Consider the following 21,931-nt stretch of genomic DNA (forward strand, 5'->3'; position numbering starts at 1 on the left):
GCTGGGTCGTGCCAGCCTGCGGGCGAGCTCGGTGCTGGCAGGACCATGGAACCTTAAATAACCCAACCGCGTGCAAATCAAAGCTCGTATTTATTGCAGAGGTGACCAAGTTAATCTTGGCAGAGGTAGGAGCCTGCAAGTCCATGCTGTGTTTTATAGGGCTAAGACAACCCACGGGAACTTCCCGTAGCCAGAAGGAGAAGCAAAGTACTGCTCAGAGGAAACTGAGCTGTGAAATGGGCCAGCCTGAGCAGGTGAAAGCTGCCTGGGAGCCTGGCCCTGTAATCGGATGGGGTATTAACAGAGCCTGTCCAAGAACTGGGAAAATGCACCTTGCTGAAGGGGAAGGAAGGGTGCGTGATGGCCACGGGAGGGGAAGGCTGCCCAGCTTTCAGCGCTGGGTGCAAGCTGGGATTCTTGCTGAGCCCTGGGGCATTCCCAGCCCCTGACTCCCGTGCTGGGGGGAGTCCCGTTGGCATGCCTGGGGGCCGCTGGCCACTGCAAGACCCTGTTATTATGGGGAAATGGAGACCTGGTCCCTGTGGTCTTAGGGGGCTGGTTAACAGCCCGAGGGCTGAAGCTATTCCCACGGCTCAGCCCCTTCGGGCTCCTCGGCTGTAATTTGCTCCCACGCCAGGTCTTGCTGGGGACGTGGCCACTGTGGGGGCTTTGCTGGGGGTGATGGGTCTGGTAGGACACGGTCCGTGGGGCTGTGCCTGGGCTCAGATCTGCACTGCCCGCCCTGCACCACATGTGCATCACCAGCGCAGGGGAAACTCACTCCTGTTTAACCCATTTCCCAGTGGGCCGGCGTAAATACGTGGTAACAAAAGCAAGGCCAGCACAATGCCACAAGTACCGCAAGTCTCCAGGTGACTGAGACCCAACTACAGGAGGCAAGAAAGTGTTTTTAAAACTTTGGCCAGCTTTATTTAAGCTCAATCACAAGCCTGCGGGAGCGACGCAAAGTCAGGCATTAGTTAAACAAGCACAAATGATCCACGGTCGAAGAGCGGTGACGCTGCCGAAAGAAACCAGTGCAAACACAAGGAAGGCCCGATGCAAACCCAGGGAAGGCCTGGCGTGCTAAGGAGCAGGCACAAATGAGTGGTTAGGAAAGCTGAGCCTGTTTCGCGGAGTGGGATGGTGGGGAACTCTGGCTCCTCCCAGGTCTTGTGGCAAAGTGCTGTGAACTGAGGTTGTACAGGCACCACGCTGTTCCCCAAAGCTTTTCGGAGACGTTCCCTGAGCCACCCGGCAGAGCACGAGCTCTGTCTTGTGGGATTAAGGTGGCAGAGCCGAGTTTAACTTGGAACGCTGGGGTTTCTGGATTGGGACATGCCAGCCCAGTGGTGGTGGTGGGAGCCCAGGACCACCCGAAGCATTGTCACACAGGTGCTGGGACTGAACACACATTTCCCACGAAGACTGCAGCCTGGGGGTGAAACGGCACGAGGTAGGGTCAGAAATTCTCATAGTGATGGGCAAAATAGGTCTGGTCTTTCTTGTTCAGCTGCTGACAAGCCTTTTCCACGCTCTTTGTCATCCCGGGCGGGCCACAGCTGAACACCCCGATCTTCTGCACCTGGGGGAGGAGGGAGCCAAAAGGGTCAAACTCAGCAGCACCAGCTCTCCCCGCCCCCCCCCCCCAGCCCAGCCCCTCCCCTTGGACTGTTGCTCTCTGGCAGCTTTGGGCACAGATGTTGGCTAAGCAGTCTGTGCCGGCCTAAGGAGGCTTTTGGGGTGGTTGTCACCTCCCCATGGAACTGCTAGGGCCTTGGAGGAAGATCGGGATCCTCCAGGGCCTCTGCCAGCTCAAGGAAGTGGCTGCAGCCGGAGCGTGGCCATAGCGGGGGGTGTTTGCCTGGTGTGGGGCACTGCTGACTCTTCCAGCTCCGGGCTCTGGAGGCAAAGTGGGGTTCATGCCCCTCCTGCCCCGCCTTGGGTTGCAGATGCCACCAAGGTCTCCAGGGCCTCGGGGACACGCTGGGACCAGTCCTCCTCACTGGTCGGTGGGTGCCCCTCCTCCTGTCCCCAGCCAGGCACTGACCTCGGGGTGCACCTCCTGCAGTGAGCTGAAGAAGGGTACAAAGGGAGGGCGCCCAAAATGGGTGATGGAGCGCAGCCCCGTGAACAGGCTCTTGTTCAGCACCTTCTGGAAGTGCCGCTCGCAGATGTACTGGAAGAGAGATCAGGGCACGTATCAGACGGCCCGGCCCGGCGCAGCGCAGCGCGGCAGCCTCCCCAGCGGGCGGCCAGGCTCACCAGCATGGTGGTGCGCAGGTCGAACTTCTCGGCCAGCTGCGTGATGTAGATGTGCACAGAGACTAAATCGTTCCTGTCTGCCTCCTCCACCTCACGGATGATGTCCGCCAGCCACTCAAACTGCCGCTGCGTGCGTGTCACCCAGATGAAGTAGATCTGTGGCACATGGGGATGAGGCTCAGGGTGCAGCCAGCACCCTTATGCGTGTCCATGGGGCTCCTCCCCAGGCAGATCACGGAGGATTTTACTCCCAGAGAGGCCAGCAGCAGCAGGAGGCATCTCGGGAAGGCTCTCGTCTTTCAGATGCTTCCTCTTACCTTCTTACACAGCACCTTGGAGCTTATGGATGACTTGAAGACCAGGTCCTTGAGGATGGATGCGAAGGGCGTCACCCCGATGCCTCCTCCCACCAACACCGACACCTCGAACTTGTTCCACTCCTGGTGGCCCTCCCCGAAGGGCCCATCCAGGTAGAGCTGGAAGGGAGCCAGCCATCAGCAGAGCATCTCCTGCCTCCACTTGCCCAGGTCCTGGCTGCCTTCGAGGCTGGAGAAGCACCTTGGGCTGGTCACAACCTGTTTCTGAGAAGATGCTCTCAGGCTCGGCTGTCCCTGTCCCCAGAGAAGCCGCGTGGGGCTCACCTTGGGCAGCTTGCCGATGAGGGCCAGGCTCTCTGGGGAGTAGAGCTCCCGCAGGCGGGTGGTCCAGGGCCCCACGGCCCGGATGTGCAGGCTCAACGTGTCCTCGTGCGGTGCGGAGGTCAGGGTGAAGGGGTGGTACTCGGTGGTGCCCAGGGCCACGCAGGCAATGCGCACCCACTGCCCGGACTTGTAGTCAAAGTCCTGCGGCCGCTGGAAGCGGAGGTGGGTGACACCTCGGGGGGCAAGGGGGATGGGGACTTTGTTAAAGTCGGGACATCGAGTGGTGGAGGTTCTTCCGTCGCTGCAGCCCCTGATGCTCTTGTGAAGAGCCTGGGCTGAGCCGGTGCCGTGTGGCCAGGGGTGTTGTGGTACCTGAGGGCAGGAGCTCGGCTTTCACCACGCTGATCTCCACCTTCTTCCTGCTCAGGCTGAGCAGCTTGTCCCCACTGTAGATGAGAGCCGGGATGATGAAGTAGATGTAGAAGCGGGGCTGCTGGATCAGGGCGTAGCTGCCGTGGATGATGACCTGAGCAGGGAGCAGCCCCCATCAGCACGGCGAGCCGTCGCCCTGTGACTGATCCGGTGGCAGCTCAGCAGCAGCGGGGAGCTGGGATTGGAGCCACCACCTCCCTTGGGACCTCCCCGGCTATTTCACCCCCATCAGCTGGGCTGACCCATAGGTTTGCGGTACACGGGCACCACCCCTCTCCCTCCCAGCCCATATGCTTTACCAGGACATAGAGCAGCACGTAGAGGTGGTGGGTGATCCAGAAGCCCTGGAAGCTGACGCGTCGGAAGTGGTGGGTGGCAAACACGTACATCACGGCCAGGATCACGAGCAGCAACACTCCCGTCATGCCTGTGAGAGGAGGTGTTGAGAGGTCCCAGGGGGTATGAGAGCAGCCCCACAGAGGCTCTGCTTGGGCTGGGCAGGGAGCTGCCCGTCCCGGGCACGGACATGCAGGTCTGCCTGCTAGGTGGTCTCACCTGGAATAGTCTGGAAGAACCACCAGTAATACTTCTGTGGGAGCTGCGACCTGAAGAGGGACAAGAGATTGCACCATGGAGTGGTCAGAGCAAACTCCTGGTTTCCACTTTCATTCTTGTCCATGTCCAGGACACTCTGACTCGACTGTGTTTTAAATTTCACCTACCCATCATTCATAAAGACACTGGGAAAGAGGCAGGACAACACGCTGAGGGGTGTGACTGAGAAGATGTAGACATTCACTATGTGACCTGCAGTGTGGAGCACTGTAAGAGACAGAAACCGGGAGAGAAAAGCATCACTGTTGCTGTGGATGGAGATGCAGCAGACCCTGCTGATGTACCCAGGGGCCCCGCGATTCTCTGGTTCAAAACGTTTATTTCTCCGCAGGCTCCGTTCAAGCCTTCAAGCTTCTGTGTGGTCCTGCTGTGCCACACTGGGCTGTATCCTCCCGCTCTAGCTGTGGTTCATGGGCGACACAACCCCCAGCAGCTCACCTACCTGAGAAAATCAAGGCTGCCATGGCAACCCAGCGGTGGAAGTCCACGGCGGCATCGAAGGGGATGTAGTGGTTGAGGAAGGTCTCCCGCAGGACGGTGATGAGGTTGCGGCACATGGTAAGCAGGATGTAGGAGTACATGAAGGAGATGCTGGCAGCCGATCCCCGGGAGATGATGATCCCCACAAAGGTGGTCTGTGCGATTCCAGTGCTGGGGGATGCAAAGGCATAGTCTGGGGAGAGAGAGTGGAGGGGGGGGGGGGCGGTCAGTGTGCCCGGCGCTGAGGGCCATAACCCTTCCTGCAACAAGAGGACAGCCACCTGCGTGACTTCGCCAAGAAAAGGTCACCAGGGATGGGGCTGTGTGGGGACAGGGGCAATATTCTCTGTGTCAGACACCCCCCACACACACAGCTGCTGGGTGACAGGGTCTCCTTGGAGGCTTGTCCTCTTCTGCTGGGCACTGTGAAACTGCACCGTGGTACGGTGTCCTCAGTTGGCCATCGCAATATGAGGGGCATCAACAAACTGGAACGAGTCCAGTGAAGGCCACCAGGGTGGGTGGGAGCCGGAGGATGTCATGCAGGGGAAAGGCTGAGGGAAATGGGCTTGTTTGGGCTGGAAGACATGGGTCAGGGAAGACCCTGTGGCTGTCTGCAAGCACTTAATGGGTGTTACAGAGGAGAGAGAGCCAAACTCTTTCCGAGACATGCACAGTGAAAGGATGAGAGGCAACAGCACGAGTTTCACTGAAGGCAATTCAGGTTTGATGTAAAATAAAAACTTTTCACAGTGAGGATTGTCAAAAACTAGCACAGGCCCAACGAGGTGGTGGGATCTCCAACCCTGAAGTCCTTCAAACCTTCTCCAGACAAGGCCTTCAGCAGCCTGATTCGGCTTTGAAATTGGCCTTGCTCTGCGCAGGGCATTGGACCAGACCCTTCCAGAGGTCCTTTCCAAGCTCAGTTATTCCAGGGGAGGACCAACATTATTGCCCGAAACTGTGCCGGGACCTTTCACACCCCAACGTGCCCCATGCAACCATCAGCTTTGAGAAGCTGAGCCCGCGCACCCCTCCGTGTCTGGGGCAAGAGGGCTGGGTGGGCACTCACAGTAGGCTCTCTCCACGAACACGCCGGCGGTGATGGCAGAGAAGAGGAACACACACACAATATGGCGCCGATAATTCTCAACGAAGCGCTTGAACTCCTGAATCTTCTGCTGAACTTTGTTCCGCTCGTACTTCTTCCGTTGCGCTTCGGTGTACAAATGCAGCTGGTACTGGTTCACCCTGGCAAATACAGGAGGGCTGGCGTCATTTTGAGGTTTAGCCGGCAAGCTATGGCTCAGGGCTGGTCTGCCCAGATTTGGGTCTTCCTCCCTGGACAGCACTTGTGACCACCTCTGCACAGCGGCGATGGCGGTGACCTGCAGAGCCTAGTGTCAGTGGTTCATCTCGGGTCACCCTGCAGTCTACGTGTTTTTGAAAGCGGATGACAAATGTGCAGGTAGCGCCTCAGAAATGAAGCCGGAGATAAGAACTCTAAAAGATAATTTACATAGTAATACCGAACCCTCCAAGCTGATCCGGGCGTAGGGAAAGGTCCTTAGAGCTATTAAGGAAAATCAGGCTATTTTGGCCATGAATAACAGCCACTTAACTGCTTCCCTGTAGAAATATTTGCTGCTGCCACAACAGTGAGGACCTGAGTCTCTCCTGCAGCTCTCGCAGGCAGCCCAGGGTGAATCAGGAGCATCCTACGGGGCAGAGGAGCACAGGCAGGACCTGCCAGGCAAAGGCCCTCTCTGCAGGCAAGACATACACTCTAAAAACTACCATCCTGGGCTCTGGAGTTGGCCATTTAATTTTTTTTTTTTAGAGAGACACATCACCCAGACCAGCTACGGCACCAGCCTCACCAAGACAGGGACATTCCTGTAGGTGCTCAGCCAGGGCTGTGATGTGCCTGCCTGGGCTGGGGCATCCCCCCGGAGGGACGGTCTCGCATCCCCTCCCGATGTTGCACCACCATCACGGGGGTGCCGGCCCCTTGCAGCAGTGCCTTTGGACAGGAGGGGTGCCCAGTCTGACACAGAGACATGAGAAACAGCAAACAGGCTGAAACTGAACCCAGACCCGAGAAGCAGGTCTGACAAGGAGAGGGCATACTGACTTTCTGCCTGGTCTCTTCCTCAGCTCTTGCCCTTCTCGCTCCACGTAGTGGCTCACGGTGTCCAGGCTTGGGTCTTTCTCCTCTTCTGAGATGGTTCTGTTGGAAATAGAGTTATGACTAGCCTAGAGCTATACTTGCAGGAAGGGCTTGCCAAAATTTTCCCCATTTCTTCACTTTCCATCTCTGGCTCAGCTGAGGTGCCCAGCTCTTTCCTGTAAGCCTGCTTGCGTTGATTTTAATTGCATGGCACACAGGCTGGATTCACTTCAAGGTAACCCACCCCTCTGAAAAGCAAAGCAGGATGCCCATCCCCACACGCTGGATGCAGCAGGGGCTCTGCAGGAGGCAGTTCCTCCCCTCTGCCCGCCTGGGTGCCAGGACAGGAGGGCAGCAGCCCCACCACAGCATCCAGCTTGCTGACAGGCATGTCCCAGCACGGTCATCCCCTTTCCCCAGCGCTGGGCATGTGAACACCCAGTGGGAGGATTTGTTGGAGGGACCAAGGTGAAGGGTGGAAGTGCATCAGGGCAGGAGGAGAAGAAAAATTTGTAGCAGCAGCTAAGGAGGAGAGCTTACCCTTTTGGCTCTTTCTTTTTTATGAAGGAGACACGGTTGTGCAGGTTTTGCTTGAGCACCTCAGGGACACCTTTGAGGAGCCAAAAGGACAAACAGCCATTCGAGAGTGTGTGAGATGTGGTGGACAAGGTTTTGGCATCTCCCCTGGGCAGCACCACAGTGGGGAGACATTCTGAGCTGACCCAAACGTGTCACACATGGCCACAGTTGATGCCCCGTTACTGCAGTTAGGGCGGAGAGATCGATGGGACAAGATGTGGGAGCTACTTATTGGGTGCTGCCCATCGCCTCCAGCCCTGCAGGGCCTGGAGTGACCCCGTGCTCCTGCCCACTGACCTTTGATGCAGAGCTGGGTGAGACGAAGCTCACTGTCATGGTCCCGCAGCATGTAGTGGAAATCCTCCCACGTCAGCTCGTCCCTGTCCTGAAACCCGGAGGCCCGAAACATGGACTCGGTCACCTGCTCTGCCTGCTCTCTTGACAGGCAGTTGTTGGAGATCTCGATGAAGGACCTGGAGCAAGGAGGGGAGATGGGAACTTCAGAGGACCATGGATTGAGTCCTTCAGATAACACAGGGCAAAGCCCCAGACCAGTTTCATGGGGGAAATGGGCTCTTGGTTGCTAGTGTTGAGCCCACAGGCTCTCACACAACACCTTTAGGGAGTGAAGCACAGAAACTGGGAGCTGCTTTTGAAGACATCTATGTTTTGAAAACATCTAGAGAAATAAGTACCTTGTGAAAACATCTAGAGAGATGAGAAGTACCTGAGCATCCTCAGAAACTCCTCCTTGGAGAGGAACCCATTCTCATCAATGTCATACATCCTGAACATCACCTTGGACTTCTCCTCTGGGGACCCTGGTCAGGAAGGAGAAAGGTGAAGTAAGAACAAGATCCTATTTTCATCAACAAAGATGCTTTCAAACATTGCCTTTGAGAGCCCGGGCCTGCAGCAGTGAAGACTCGCCCAGCTCTGAAAGGAACGAAAGCACACTGCTGATTGCAGATTGACAGAAACTGAATGTGAATACTGTGCTGCCCTTCCACCTGACTTTCTCAAGTGCCAGGTGAAAATATGGTAGATGCACACTCTTTCTCGTGCACCATTCTGCAAACTCAAAATGTGCTTTTTGCACAGCAGTGATTCCTCTGGGAGCCGCTTTGAATCTGGCATTCACTACCTTCATCTATGAATCCACCTTTCCAGTGGTCATTTAGGGAGGATCAGATATGATATCGGTTATTATCGTCTCTCAGGGACAGGGTGCATGGGCTGTTCAGGACACAGGGCAGACTTGTCTGTGGTGATGAAAGATCGCTCCCCTCATGAACGGTCTTTCAGAAAACATAATTGCATTGTCACTGCCCCATAACTCAAGTTGAAGCTGTCATAAGTGAAGGGAATTTTAATCAGTAGAAGTGTCTACAGATTGTCCTGCCTGATGGATCTTCCCTTCCACTCTGCTGGCGGCATTGCCAGAGCCTAGAAACAGGACCGAGGGCAACAGATGAAGACACTAACCAGCTCCTGCTCCCACCTTTCATGAAGACCACCAAGATGTCCAGGAATTCCCGGAAGGAGATGTAGCCATTGCCGTCCTTGTCAGCCAGGGAGAACATGGAGTCCACAAACATGGAGTGGACTTTGAGCCCCAGGGCCTCGGCAAACTCGGCCCTGCTCAGCTCACATGTTAGAGACTCCTTTGCCTTCTGTGAAGATTCAAAGTTGAGCTCTCCAGCATTGGACCTGTCGATTTCCAGCACCTGTCCCACAGAAGAAATCCCATGAGTGCTGGCAGAGCAGAAGGCTGGTGCTCAGTTGCCTGACCTATTGCACAAAGACCAGCAGCTCCCCTGGCACAAAAATCATGGCTGTTACCATGGGGAAGTCCCGTGTCTCTCCTGCGTGATGTGAATGGGGAAGTCCCGTGTCTCTCCTACACAATGGGGAAGTCCCGTGTCTCTCCTACACACTGAACACCAGTGACAACTATGGACACCTCAGTTTCATCACCCAAAAGTCTCTTTGCAACTTTAGACCACAGCAGAACTCCTTTTGTCTTCCGCAAGGGAAAATGTCCCTTGGTCCCGAAAGTATTGTCAGCTTCCTTGTGCATGGCTTACCAGCTTTTACAGAAAGCAACAGCAGCAGCATGCATTGCTTAATCAATGCAGAAATACCTTCCTCCATGCCTCAGAGCCTGCCACACCTCTACATACCTGAGCAAACAGGTGCCTGAAGAAAGTCTCCAGAATTTGTTTTCTCTGCTCCTGGGTGACTGCCCATTTCATCAGGCTCTGCTCCTTCATCTCAGACATGTGCAGATCAAGGCCGCTCTCCTCCAAGTAGCCTTGTAGCCTCCCAATGAAGCTGCTCCTCTCTGCCTCCTCGCTGAAAAGCAGCACCTACAAAAGACCCCACCAAATGGCTGTGAGCAGCAGAGGCTCAGTCGGGATGGGAGAGCTGCTGCTCTTCACCACAGCAGTTGCTCCATGGTCTGAGCTGGACCCAGCAGTTCTCAGGAGGCCACAGCCACCCTTCGGGGACCTGCACCGCTCCCAGTGCCCAGGACTGAGTGCTGCAGGGTGTATGGGACCAGCAGACGGTTGTGGAGGGTCCAGGGGAAGGTATCATACCCCAGGCATCGTGGTACTCACCAGGTCGTACTCCTTGGGGCTCTTCAGGAGCAGAGCTTTGTTCCCCTTGTTGCTGGAGAGGATCACCTCCACCCTTTGATGCGATTTCAGGCTGATGCTCCGGAGCACAGACCCTCTTCCATCCAGCACTTTGAGCGCTTTGTCAGCTTGGAGCTGAATGTAGACGGGAGAGCTGTCTGCCTTGGGACCGTGCCACTCCATGGCTGATGGGTGAGAGCACAGGACTCAGCTGGAAAGGTGCACCTGGGCTCCTATTCACCCAGCACCTCCTTTGCTGAGATGCAGTTTGGGAGTGATTTCACGATCAGACACATGTTAAGGGAAAAATGATGATCTCCCAACCGCAGAGCTCAAGCCCATGGACACAGGAGGTGTACAGACCACGGAGCAGGGAGGCAGGATTTTTCCAGTGTCCAGAGCAAGGAGATACAGTCCTTGTCCTGGAGATACTGGTGCAATTGCTCACAAAGGTTTCCTTCAGGTAAGGTGTGGTCTGGAGAGGGTTGGAATTAAGAGGGTCATAGGATGACTGAGGTTGGAAGGGTCTCTCACCCAACCTCCTGCCCAAAGTAGGACCAGTTACAGGTTCAGCCCAGTCTGCCCAAGGCTTTATCTGGTCAGGTCTTGGATAGGGCAGAGGGCGCATAACCTCTGTGGGCTACTTGCACCACTGCTTGACTATCTTCCCGGGGAAACAGTTTCTCCTTACATCCAGTCTGGCTACACGCTCCAAGCCCAGCCCTGCCTCAGCATGTGCCCTGACTTCAGCAGAATCACCAGACACCGTTGCAGGGTTGACAGTGCCACCTCACCGTGTATCGCCTCGCCGGTCACCTCTCTCCTCACACTGGAGCCCTGTTTCTTCTGCAGCTTCTTGAAATCTCTCTTGCGGAGAAAGGCAACGATCCAGGCAACAAACAGAGTCACTGAGGACACATGGGAGAAGGAGGCATGAGATCTCACAAGACTCCTTCCCACTTTGGCAGCATCACCAAGTTCATTCCTTCCCCATCGCCTCCAGTTCAATGCTTCACAGAGTTATTTAAGGCAGGGCAGCTCCATGAAAGCAACTGCTCCCTCCAGGTGCCCAAGAACCCCCCCACCTCAAGGACCTCAGGAGTGACCGAGACTCAGCAGCTCCCACTGGGAAGTGTTTTTTGGTCCATGGGCATTCAGCTCCTTTCTCCGGTAGAAGAGGAGATGGGTAAAGAAAAAGAGTGGCAAACCTAAAGGCAAACAGCAGAGGACAACGATGATGATCCCAAAGCCTGCACCGCTGCCTTCAAAGTAGTCCAGCACCATCATGGGGGTGCAGTTGGCCAGGTCTTGAGCTGTCAGCTGCTGGGGCTGGGGGCATGGGTCTCCTGCATCGGGAGAGACAGGCTGTGAGCATCACGGACCTTTTGCCCAGCTCACCTACACCGTCCCCAGGAACTTCTGCATCAAGATGCTGGTGGGGTTCATCGCTGAGTGAGCCAGGGAGAGCTGCAAAATGGGGATGCTCAAGTTAAACTCCAGATCTTAGGGGACAAGCCTCGGTTTTGGCTTGAACCTATGCTTGCCACAGCAAACCAAGCACACAACTGTACTTAAGTGCTCTGGCACTTCGGCACCGTCACCTCTACCAGTGGGATGGGCTGAGCAAGCTGCACCCTGGGTCACAGAAAATTGGTGCTCAGAGCCTCTGTTCATCGGGATGCTGCAAATCCAAGGAGTTCTCCTGGTGCGACACAGGGACTGTATGCCATGGGAACAAAAATGCCTTACAAGGGCTGGAATGTGCACCAGATAAAATGCTTTCGGTAAATGTGAAGGGTGTGGCAAGATCCCAAGAGGAAAAGGCGTACTGCTGTGTTTGACCACACCTCACCCTCAGCATGGCAGCAGGACTCTTTTTGGGTCTTAGCAGGGAGAAGGAAGCTCATTTGAGGGTTGGCACGGGAGGACACTGGGGTGAGTGGTACATATCAGCATGGGACTAGGCTACTCCTAGCCTGCTGTGAAACCAAAACCTGCTGGGACACAAGCCCTGAGCTCTCCCCAGGCTGGAAGTCGGTTGGCATGGTTCACTCCGCTGCTGCAACCACATCTGCAGGAAAGCCTGGCCAGCTCTTCCAGCAGCACCGGTTAACTAACCACCCCGTCGGGAGAGCAGCCAGGCAGGAGTGGGCACTGCAGTACAGCACCCAGGGCATCTTCAGGGCTTGGTGCAATTAAAGGCAAAAGTAGGTAACGCTACGCAGTTACGGTATGCAACACTTAACTCATCTGCAGACTTCATCATGTGTCAGTCACTCACCAGCTTAACCCGCAGACCTGTGTGTGTTTGCATATAGAAGGAGCTAGAGGACATTCCAGTGAAGGGTATGCAGTGTGGGGTAGGCAGAGGCCAAGTTTTACCCCAGCACAACCTTCCAGGGCATCAATTGCATTTTCTATCTTTCCAGGACTCATGCAATGCACGTGCCTGGACTCCAGCCCACTTTCAACATCGGCGCTACCCTCCTCGCTTACAGGCAACCCTTGCATTTTGCACACATTTTGCGGGCTTAGGTGGCAGGCTTGAGAAACTGCCAGCCCGATGCTTTCCCTGTGTCATCGAGGTGGGTCTGATTTCCTCCCTAACTCGCTGGAGCCATTCGCTCCCTGCGGCCTGTTGCTGGGTGAAGCACTCACCCTCGCGCCAGACAAATACGTGGGGCTGCAGGTCTGTGGGGTCCGCATAGGTGACAGCAGCCAGGACGTCGTGGAAGGTGGTGTTACGGATCTCCCTGGTTTCCTTCACCGTGAACAGCCTGGGGAAAAAGATGCGGGGCCCAGCGTTGGCCCCCGGGTGTCACGGGTGCTGCACTCCTTGCACCGCTTTAGGAACCGAGGAAGGTAGAGGATGTTCTCCCTCCGGCCCCAGTTTTTGTGCGCTACTGGGGCTTGCAGAGCAATGGGCAGCCTGCCAGGTGGGGAAGAGGCATTTACCCATTCTTGGTGTTTTCGAACCAAAACCTGTCGCCATCACGCAGGCGCACAAACTGGTCCAGGATGATGGCCCTGAAGAGGGAGCTGTTAGCCTCCAGCATGCCTCCAGGGAGCAGCTCCAGCCCAGCCGTGTTGTTGGCATAGAGAGCAGCGACCTTCTCCAGGACCTGGTCAGAAACCCCCACCACAGACATGTGAGCAGAGGGAATTCTGCCAGGACATCAGAAAATTTTGTCAAGCCTCAGGCAGAGCAAGGGATGTGCATTTCCCAGGCGTCGCACATCCAGGGGCTGGGCAGATGCTCGGCCCCGCGCAGCCTGAAGATCATGGCTTGGACTTTTGCAACCGAACATCACTCCCAGAACATCTCAGCTCCAGGAGAAGCAGAGCACCCAGGGGCACGGGAGCTTATCACTTGGGCAGGATATTCATACCATGCAAATACACAGTCACCCCAATGCAACAGCCCTGCAGGCATAAAAATAAGGTAGGGCAGGATGCGCACTGATGTCCCTCTTCTTCCGTTGCTGGAGAAGCCAGTTACCGCCCGAACCGCCCTAACGTCCTCTGACCCACACATCTTCTGTGCCCAGACCAGTTCCCTGTTACCTGTTGCTCCAGGTGTGGGGCAAGGTCCGTCCAGTTCTGGAGAGGCTCTAACCCAAATCGCTCCCGGGCTTGGTTATAGGTTGGCAAGCCAAGGTCTCGCCCACGCTGAAGCCAGCTGGCCACGTAGTCGGTGCGGGAGTACTTCAGCGGCCCGTACCAGTAATCTGTGGGTGGATTCAGAGCTGTGGTGATGCCAAGGCAGAGCTGGAGGAGCAACCCCAACCGCCACAGCTGCTAGGCTGACCTCGTCCCTCTGCCACGGGCCATGATGAACATGGAGATCACCTCCACACCCTTGACAGGACAGTCCCGCGGACATGCTCAACATGCCCTGCAGCTTCTCTGTACCTCCATTAACAGGGTTGAGGCTGGTCTGAGCGTGTGGTTGGGTGGCAGTGGGACCTGCCTCCCCACCTCGGCCCCTGCACAGCCCCAGAGGAGACCGTCCCCCCACTGTCGCGCCAGCTGCAGTGCAGGGGAGTGCAGACCTTGGAGATCTTCCACCACAATGTTGTCCTCCTGCTCTGCAATCTGTGAGGTCATCCCCAGCAAGAGGTTGTCCACATCCTCTGCCAGCTGCAGCCCGGTGCTCTGAGGGGAGATGGGAAGAGCAAGTGATTCCTCCCAGGACTGAGGATGTGGGGCAGCCCCACACGCCTAAACTGGTGCCCGTAGAGGTGCGGGCCCTGGCTGTAGGGAGACCAGGGACTTCTTCCAGGCTCATTTTCTTCACGTCAGCTCAACCTTGAGGTCTGAGCCTGCTGCAGCTGGAGGCAGCATCTGGGGATGTCTGGATGGGGAGGATCTCACACCCCTTGGTTGGCTGTCATGCTCTGCACTCAATTTCCCTTTCAGACCCCTGTAGAGTCCTCCATAACATAAAACAAGGAATGAAGCCCCCACTGGCCCAGCCTGCGATGTCCTCAGGACCGCTGCGCCCCTCTCCCCGTACCTCTCTGCTCCAGTAGCTGTTGCAGAGCCGCACCGCTGGAAATGAACCACTGGGACCAGACACTTCTTGGAACTGGCATTTGGGGCCTCTGGAAGAGCAGAGAAGAGCTGGACCTGCAGCCCTCGGCCAGGGCTGCCCTGAGGTGACAGGGCTGGGCTGTCCCAGTGAGGGGCAGGACACGGGGGAGGGACGGGGACCATCCCCAGCCACCACCTCAGCGCGGGCATCCCCTTCCCTGGCACGGGCACTGCTCTCCCGCAGCCCCGCCGGGTTGCTCCTACCTCTTGTAAACGCCCGGCGGCACCATGGTGGCCAGGAATTGCCCTGCAGCCACCACGAACTCTGGTGAGAGGCTGGGGTCCAGGTGCTGCTGGTAACCTGTGGGGCAGCAGACACGGTCCAGCAGCCAGGCTGGAGGGAAAGGGGGGCCAAGCTCCTTCTCCCACCCCATCCGCCAGCTCCCCTGGTCCTGCACAACATCACCCACCATGCCCCTCACCTTTGTACTCTGGGATGTCTCTCCCCAGCAGGGTCGGCAGCCACTCATACAGCACGATGTTCTAGGGCACAGGGGAGTTGGGTGAGGGCCAGCCCCGGGGGAGGATGTCAGGAGTCCCAGCAGAGACAGGGAGATCCCATCCCTCACCTGGAAAGTAGCGACGACCCGCTTGCGAGCGTGCTGGAAGACGTCCTCATCGGACCAGGTCGGGTGCTCCCGGGCCAGCGCCGTGGCCAGAGCGTTGTGGTACCGAAACCAGGCGATGCTCTCAGCCTGCAGGAAGCGGTTCTCGTTCCCCCAGGCGCTCCCCAGGTCTGCAAGAGCCGCCAGGACCATCAGCTGGGGATGCCGCCACTGGCTCCAGCTTTGCCTGTGTCTGGAGGAGCACCCCCAGCCCTGTGGCTGCAGCCCAGCATCCTCTCATCTGCTCTCCCCAGGGAGACAAGCAGCCCGAGCTAGTGAGAAGCAGCACAGGGCCCCCAGCACAGACCAAAGACTGGGCAGGTGAGAGCAAGCTGAGAAGGTTTTTATCGGCAGCAAACCCTTTCCCCAGAGGAGCTCACGCTGGATCAGAGGGTCCAGCACCCGCTGGTCTCTGCGTGTTGGCTGGGAAATGACCCGTTGCCTCCCAGGGATGTGGCACCTTAAGTTCCCAGTGAGCCTTTGCTGGGAAGCCTTTGCTGGGGCACGTGTCTTCCTGCCCCTTGGGCTGGGAAACTGCCTGCTCTCCCACGGGACTCCTGACCCACCGCACCCCCTTGCCCTTTCCCGTGATCTCCCCCCTGGGCACACCCCCAGGGACCTTCTGCTCCTCCTGCTCACGATCAGGGATGGAGCCAAGCAGGTGAAAACCCACGCACGGAGGATGTCACCGTTACCATAGATTCCCTGGGGGCCACCCTGTCCCGTGGATGGATCCAGCGGTTTCCACATGGGGACCCTCCCGTCCGTCTCCCTCGGAAGGCGCCCGCCGGGCCCCGACGTCAGCTGTCCCCCCGAGAAGCTCCTCAGGGCATCGCTCCAGGAGTGCGAGGGGCCGTAGATGGAGCTGCCGTCCAGCCAGCCCGTCACCTCGTTGGTCTAGGGTGGGCACAGGGAATGGGCGTTAACAGGCACCGGTGCCTCAGCGGAATGGTGCCAAAAAAAAAAAAAAAAGTCTGAAAAGCCCCAATCCAGCCTTTTTGGTCTTGCAAAGCAACCACTCCACCCCCTTCTTTAACAAGAGCTAGCAGGATGCAAATATATACACCAATAATCTCTATGCAAGCTGCAGTAATTAATGCCAGGTGCAGGAAAATACCAGGTACAGGTTTTTCACACGCACATTTTGGTTTTGTTTTGTTTTGTTGTTTTTTTTTTTTTCCCAATTATTCTGAGCTATGCCCAGAAGCAGACATCTGTGAATCCCTACATAGTCAAGACCAAGCTGGAAAGGGACTAAACCCATCTCTGGTGAAACTGGAACCACTGGAGCTTTCCCCTCTGGGGAGCCCTGCCCTCACAGCAGGGAGTCCCACTGCCCTGGCAGCATATTGCATATCTGCCCTGCCAAATGTTTTCATGAAAACATCCTTTTTAGTCTGAAAACACACTGGAGTTTTCATTTTTCTAAGGTTTGAAACACTGCTAAAACCATGACTTGTTAATATGGTCTCATCGTGATTTGTCACGTGAAAAGTTCAGGGGGGTGTTTTGCCCCAGCAGTTTTGGTTGGGAAGCTTTCCAGCACGGAAGAAAAAGCACATGGACTTGGGAACACATCCAGCCTCAGCACAGCAAAATACAGAGAAACTGGAGGGAAAATCTGGATTTTTTCCAAAATGATTGAAATTCAGAGAAGCTTTACAACTTTATGACAGTATCAGCTCAATTTTTTGATACGTTATTAAAGATAAGAGTAGGTGCCTAAAAAAATGTGTCATAATTCCTGACCTTCTAGAACGGCAGAGATGTATACATTGGTTATGGAAGTTCATCACACTTGCGCTGAAAAGGCTCCAGCTATCACTTGTTTCACCTGATAAAGACAGCCCTACCTTTGCTCATTTTGACTGAAGTGATAAAAACTTTGGCAGCCAAGGAAGATTGTGAATTGCTCCTGCTTTACCTTTTCCTCTCCCGGCCTCCATAAACCATGCAAGACACTAAAATTTGCATTAAAATAGATGACGTGGGCCGATCTAGAGTAATTACGTTTTCTTTGGCCAAGAAAAGCACTGTCCTTGAGCAACCACAGATGTTGCTCCGTGTGAACCCATACCTTGGAGGTTGTGCTTTGGGTTCATTTGCAACTGGTTCAGACGCTTGAGAGATGTATATTTTTTTAAGGAAACAGTGCCGCTCTCCTTTTATTTTTGCAAACACTATCTTGGCTGCTACGGACCCTAGCGTTGGGTGAAGGGGAATTTAGCCAAAAGGCAAAGAGCAAAGGAAATGCTACCTACCTGCTCCCGGGGGCTGTTGGGGCTCTGCCCCGTCTCTGCTGCCCAGTGGATGCGCTGGAAGGGCAGGACCACGTCTCCAGTGCCTGCAGGGTCAAACACGAGGTCTCCGGGTGGGATGCGGATGTTCAGGAACTCAGCAGGGCAGCCGGGTTTCTCTGTCCCCAGGATGTCCAAGAGGACGTGGAAACCTGCCGGAGACCCGAGCACGGTCAGCAGCTGGGAGGACTGCCACCAGCACCTGGATGTGACGGTGGGCAGCCGAGCCGTACGCGGGCTGAGGGAACCACCCTGTGCAGCAAGAGCGGCTTCCTTCCTGCCCTCACTGGTGGTTTGCTCTACAACTTTGAGAAAGCCGCTTTGGGCTGGATCCCAGATGTGCTGAGCTCCGGGTGCCCCTGGCCTGACCTCATGAGCAGGGTAGGGTCATTCAGGGACCAGGGTGGAGAAATTCAGCCAGCGGATGTTCAGAGAGCACCGGCAGCTGGGCCACCACTTCACCAGGAGCAAGGCTCTGCATTTGGTCATTATTTCCCTGAGCCCCAATTTGCCTGTGGCCTGTGGTTGCTGCTGATGTTGAGCCCCGTGGCTGCCGTTGCTCTTGGTCCATTTGAGCTCTGGTGCGATGGGAAAAACTACCTCCAGGGAGAAGCTAAATAGTACTGCACTAGTGTCTGACCCTCCTGTGGCCCATCTGGGGGATGGGCACCTTGACTTGGGTGTCCGGGGATGTGTGTAAACCTTAGGCTGTACAGGGAGCTAATGGTCTTCACGCTGACAAGTTCAGCTTGTTTTCTCAATGAGCCGATGGTATTTCCCAGAGACAAACATCCCCGGGCTTGGAGACCCAAGACCCCGCCGAGCTCCTGAGCGCCAGCAAAAACTGCTCTGACTTGCAGCAGTTCTGCCCTGCAATCACTCATGGCATGGCTCTTATTGCATCTGTCAGGCATTTTGCAATGGGGTAAATGAGGAAGGTCCCAGATGACAAATATCAGAATCTGGGGCAACTGCTAAAGGTCACTGAAAATTCACACAAACTCTCTTGGCTGGACAGTACTTTGGCATGGCGATACTCAAGGCTTTGTCTTTTGGGTGTGACAAAAGGTAGCTCTGGGTCTGCTATGAAGCAGTGGGTGAGGACGTGTGGCCTTGGGGTGTGAGAAACTAACATTTTTCCACCCCAACCCACATTTTTCCAGCCGGTGCCAGGCCCCAGCTCTTACCGAAGAAGACAGCCATCACGGTTGTGTTCCTGCGGGAGGGCAGCCCGGAGGGTCCCCGTGCCACCGTGTTGCTGAGCTGGCGAGCGTTGGGCACGCGGGGCTCCTGCAGCGCCTGGTAGACACCGTCTGCGTAGTTGGCCGGCGAGAGACGCAGCAGCCTGGCACCTGCAGCACCACAGCAACACGGCATGGGTCCAGCAGCACCCAACAGACAGGAGACACGGCAATACCGCTACGCCGGGGAGGGTGAGCGTCCCAGAGAGGATGGCACAGATATTTATAGTAGCCAAGAACCAACAGCCAAAGCTCCTTGCAACACTGGGATCAGTTCTCTTAAAACTAGGAGGGATCCTCCATGGGCACGTTTCCTTCCAGGTGTTGTCTGCTGGTGCATGTGCATCCCTGTTGTCTCCTGGAGGTCTGGGGGGTGGTGTGCTCCAGTGACCGGAGTGGTGTTAAGCTGCCCGTGTTGACTACACAATCCTACACAAACCTGGTGATTGCCAGCACCATAGGAAACAGGAGAGGGAACAGCCGGAGAGGCAGACAGGCAAGGGGGAAGATGAGAGAGAAACACCCCGACTTTGCACCCTCTGCCTGTTCCACAACTGAAAAGCCCAGAGGCAGGAGGTTGTTTCTCACTGATGAGTGAGGTTGTTTGGAAAGGCTCTTCACCGGTGTGGTGGGCTTCATTTGCTGGAGCCCCCCAGAGCTGGGGTAAATCCTGAAGTATTGGCTTAGTTTTGGACTTAGTTTCCGTAGGCTTGTTTCCAAATGCTAAGGTCTGATCTGTTTGCTCTGGAAGAGGGAGATCTTGTCTGCCAGGGACTCACTGGATCTCCCTGACAGGCTTTAGTATAACCAAGAGGCTGTTGTCACACATGTCATGTTGGAGAGGCATTTGGCTCAAAGGAAGGTGTGTAATTGCCACCGTGCCTTGTGTCACCATATAGGTGAGCAATCTGGGCTGCAGGAAACAGGAGGGTTCATAATCTTTAATGTTTTAGATAAGATCCTGCCTGATCTGCCCTGGTCCCTGGCTCAGGGACGTCTCCTGGAAGTGGGCCCATGGTCTGGTGGTAGGCATGAAAAAGCAGGTCACCGCCGGCACAGGGAAATCCCACAGCCTGTCCCAGTACAGACCAGTGCGTGCTGAACAGCAGCCCAACAGTGCAGTATTTGCCCTGTGCAGAGTGAAAAAGGAGTATGTCCAGCACACCTGGACCATGACCTCTCCTGTCTCTGGCCTCGTGTTGAATGCTGATTGAACTGCATGCTGATTTTGGCTAAAGATGCCTTTTCCCAGCTCTGGGATCCCTGACCATCACTGAAGTGGCTTCCAGGAAGAGCTGGGCCCTCCCCACCTTGGATATTTTGAACTCGGCTGCAAAGCCACAGCTCTGCTCTGAGTCTGCTCCAACACCCGCACAACCTGCAGACGCTGCCCGGGCAGCAAGTAAAAGCGGCAAGGCCGGGGCACGGGGGACAAAGCTGGGCTGCCTGTCCCCTCCGGGCTGCTCCAACGGGGCTCTTAGATGCCTCTAGGGAATGACCGTGAGTCACACAGCCACTTCTCAGAGCCACGGGAGGTGGCATTGCCCGGTCACCTGCCTGGTTCAGGCCCAGGTCAGAGAGGGTTTCTCTCGCAGCCATAAAGCGAGCCGGATGCCGAAGTGCCAGCTCACCCCGTCTCGCCGTCCCCATCCCCAGGCCTGGCACTCACCCACCGAGCCGCAGCCGTGGTGCAGCAGGTTGTTGTACCAGCCGTCGTAGCGCTGGACCTCCCAGGAGATGTTCTCCTGGGCTCCTGGAAGAGATCGGACCCACTCGGTGAGCAGCGAAAACCAAAATGCATGCAACGAACGTCTGCGTTACAGAATTATATTTATATTGTGATATTTTCCCTGTTCTTTCTGAAACTTTCTGCACGGTATTCTAGACAAGTTTTGCACTCCTTTTGAGGGATAAGCAATGTCTAAAATTAGACATTTATGCTTGTGATCCTGATGGTCCCAAATCAATTTCTGGCCCCCACCAGTCTACTCCCAAGTGATTTTCATTCTCTCCTTCTCTTTCATTGTATCAGAAGAAGTGTCTCCTTATTTCTGACCCCACACAATGTCCATGCAAATCAAGCAAAGGCCTTGACACTGAAGTTAGGCTCTGCTCCCTGCATTGTGTATCAGGATCAGCCTTTGTCAATAAATATACACTTTGTTTCCTTTGTGTTAAGTTGTATTGCTTTTATTATAATACCAGCAAGAAGCTCTAGCTCATATAAACAGCAGTAGGTGAGTCTCCCAACCTGCAGGCTCTTCTCTTCATGTTCAACATTTTGTTCCTTTTTTTTCTTATCTCATCACAAACTGAACCATCCCCATCTCTGAGATGATGCCCCATGAGTTAGAGGAAATTCCTCTGAGGGGCAGAAACTACCCAGGATCTCCCCTCGCATCGCCCTCCCTGAAACCGTACTTACTCCCCAGGGTCCACAACCCCAGCAGAACCACAGTCAAACTCAGCATCATCTCTGCGGGTTGCATCAGCCACCGGGTCTTCGGAAGCAGCGACCTGCAAGCGGAGAGAAGGAAGGAGCCAGAGCTGGGCTGCTCCCAGAGGCTGGGAACACGCACAGACCATCATCTCAGCTCCCTCTTGTGGTTTCTGCTGCCTAGTAAATCCCGGCTGCCGTCAACTTCCATCACCCGCTTTGGGCTGGGGGAAGGGGGCCCGGTGACCCCCCATCACCCCGGGGACGCTCTGCCAGGAGGTGCCAGCCGGCCTGAGAAGACCTTTCTGCTGGAGCAGGACCGGTCCCCCCGCCTCGGGGTACCCCAGCTGTAGGGTCACAACTCATCCTCCACGGCAGGAAGCCGTTAAGCTGTGCCAGCTCCGTTACAGAAAACACGCTCCTGGCGACAGAAACAGACACGTTTCAGCCGACAATTCCTCGGCGCACGCATTGTCCCACCCAAGCAAAATCCAGCTGTGAACACAATGGGAACAGCCTCGGCGTCCCAAAGAGCTGCAGATATAGACGTCTTGATCGGCTCTGGGCCAACTTGAGGGCACCCTCTCATGACCAGCCTTTCTCATGATGCTTTGCCATCTCACTTGCCACAGGGGCCCTGGATCCAGAGCAAATTCCATCAGTGGGACCTGAACCTTTAAAACTCTGGCCAACGCCTGACTGAAGAGAGGGATTCCCAGCCGTGAACAGTGAAGTTTTTCGGTCATAAATGCTACAGTGCTGCTGCTGGCTTTCCATGCACAGGAATGCCAAACTTGGATTTAACTCCAAGGTAGGGTTTTCCACTAAATACGGCTCTTTGTCCCTTGTTCCAGCACTGGGGGGGTGTATTCAAAGACTAGCACCATTCCAAAGGAGCTGTGTTGCCAAGAGATGCGGCGAAGCACAGGTTTCAGCT

The 21,931-nt window shown here is 55.7% G+C and overlaps 1 protein-coding gene across 1 annotated transcript; it reads right to left on the reverse strand.

Moving 5' to 3' along the window:
• Positions 1-905: 905 nt before the first annotated feature.
• On the reverse strand, positions 906-21,074 carry LOC104369414 (dual oxidase 2-like). The gene is made up of 33 exons (XM_032990528.2): positions 20,983-21,074; positions 20,227-20,310; positions 18,504-18,668; positions 17,281-17,468; positions 15,715-15,916; positions 14,984-15,150; positions 14,837-14,897; positions 14,619-14,715; positions 14,338-14,425; positions 13,874-13,976; positions 13,386-13,549; positions 12,777-12,943; positions 12,480-12,598; positions 11,030-11,167; positions 10,616-10,729; positions 9,804-10,006; positions 9,366-9,551; positions 8,684-8,909; positions 7,910-8,003; positions 7,480-7,655; positions 7,144-7,213; positions 6,568-6,663; positions 5,506-5,684; positions 4,396-4,626; positions 4,061-4,160; positions 3,894-3,943; positions 3,638-3,765; positions 3,279-3,432; positions 2,907-3,139; positions 2,583-2,741; positions 2,266-2,421; positions 2,051-2,179; positions 906-1,585 (listed from the first exon to the last, which is right to left on the reverse strand). The coding sequence occupies exons 1-33, from the start codon at positions 21,044-21,046 to the stop codon at positions 1,463-1,465; spliced, it is 4,614 nt and encodes a 1,537-aa protein (XP_032846419.2). The 5' UTR covers positions 21,047-21,074; the 3' UTR covers positions 906-1,462.
• Between the last annotated feature and the right edge of the window lie 857 nt (positions 21,075-21,931).

Source organism: Tyto alba, unplaced genomic scaffold, assembly GCF_018691265.1.
Source record: "Tyto alba isolate M040663 unplaced genomic scaffold, T.alba_DEE_v4.0 Super-Scaffold_41, whole genome shotgun sequence".
Lineage (NCBI taxonomy): Eukaryota > Metazoa > Chordata > Aves > Strigiformes > Tytonidae > Tyto > Tyto alba.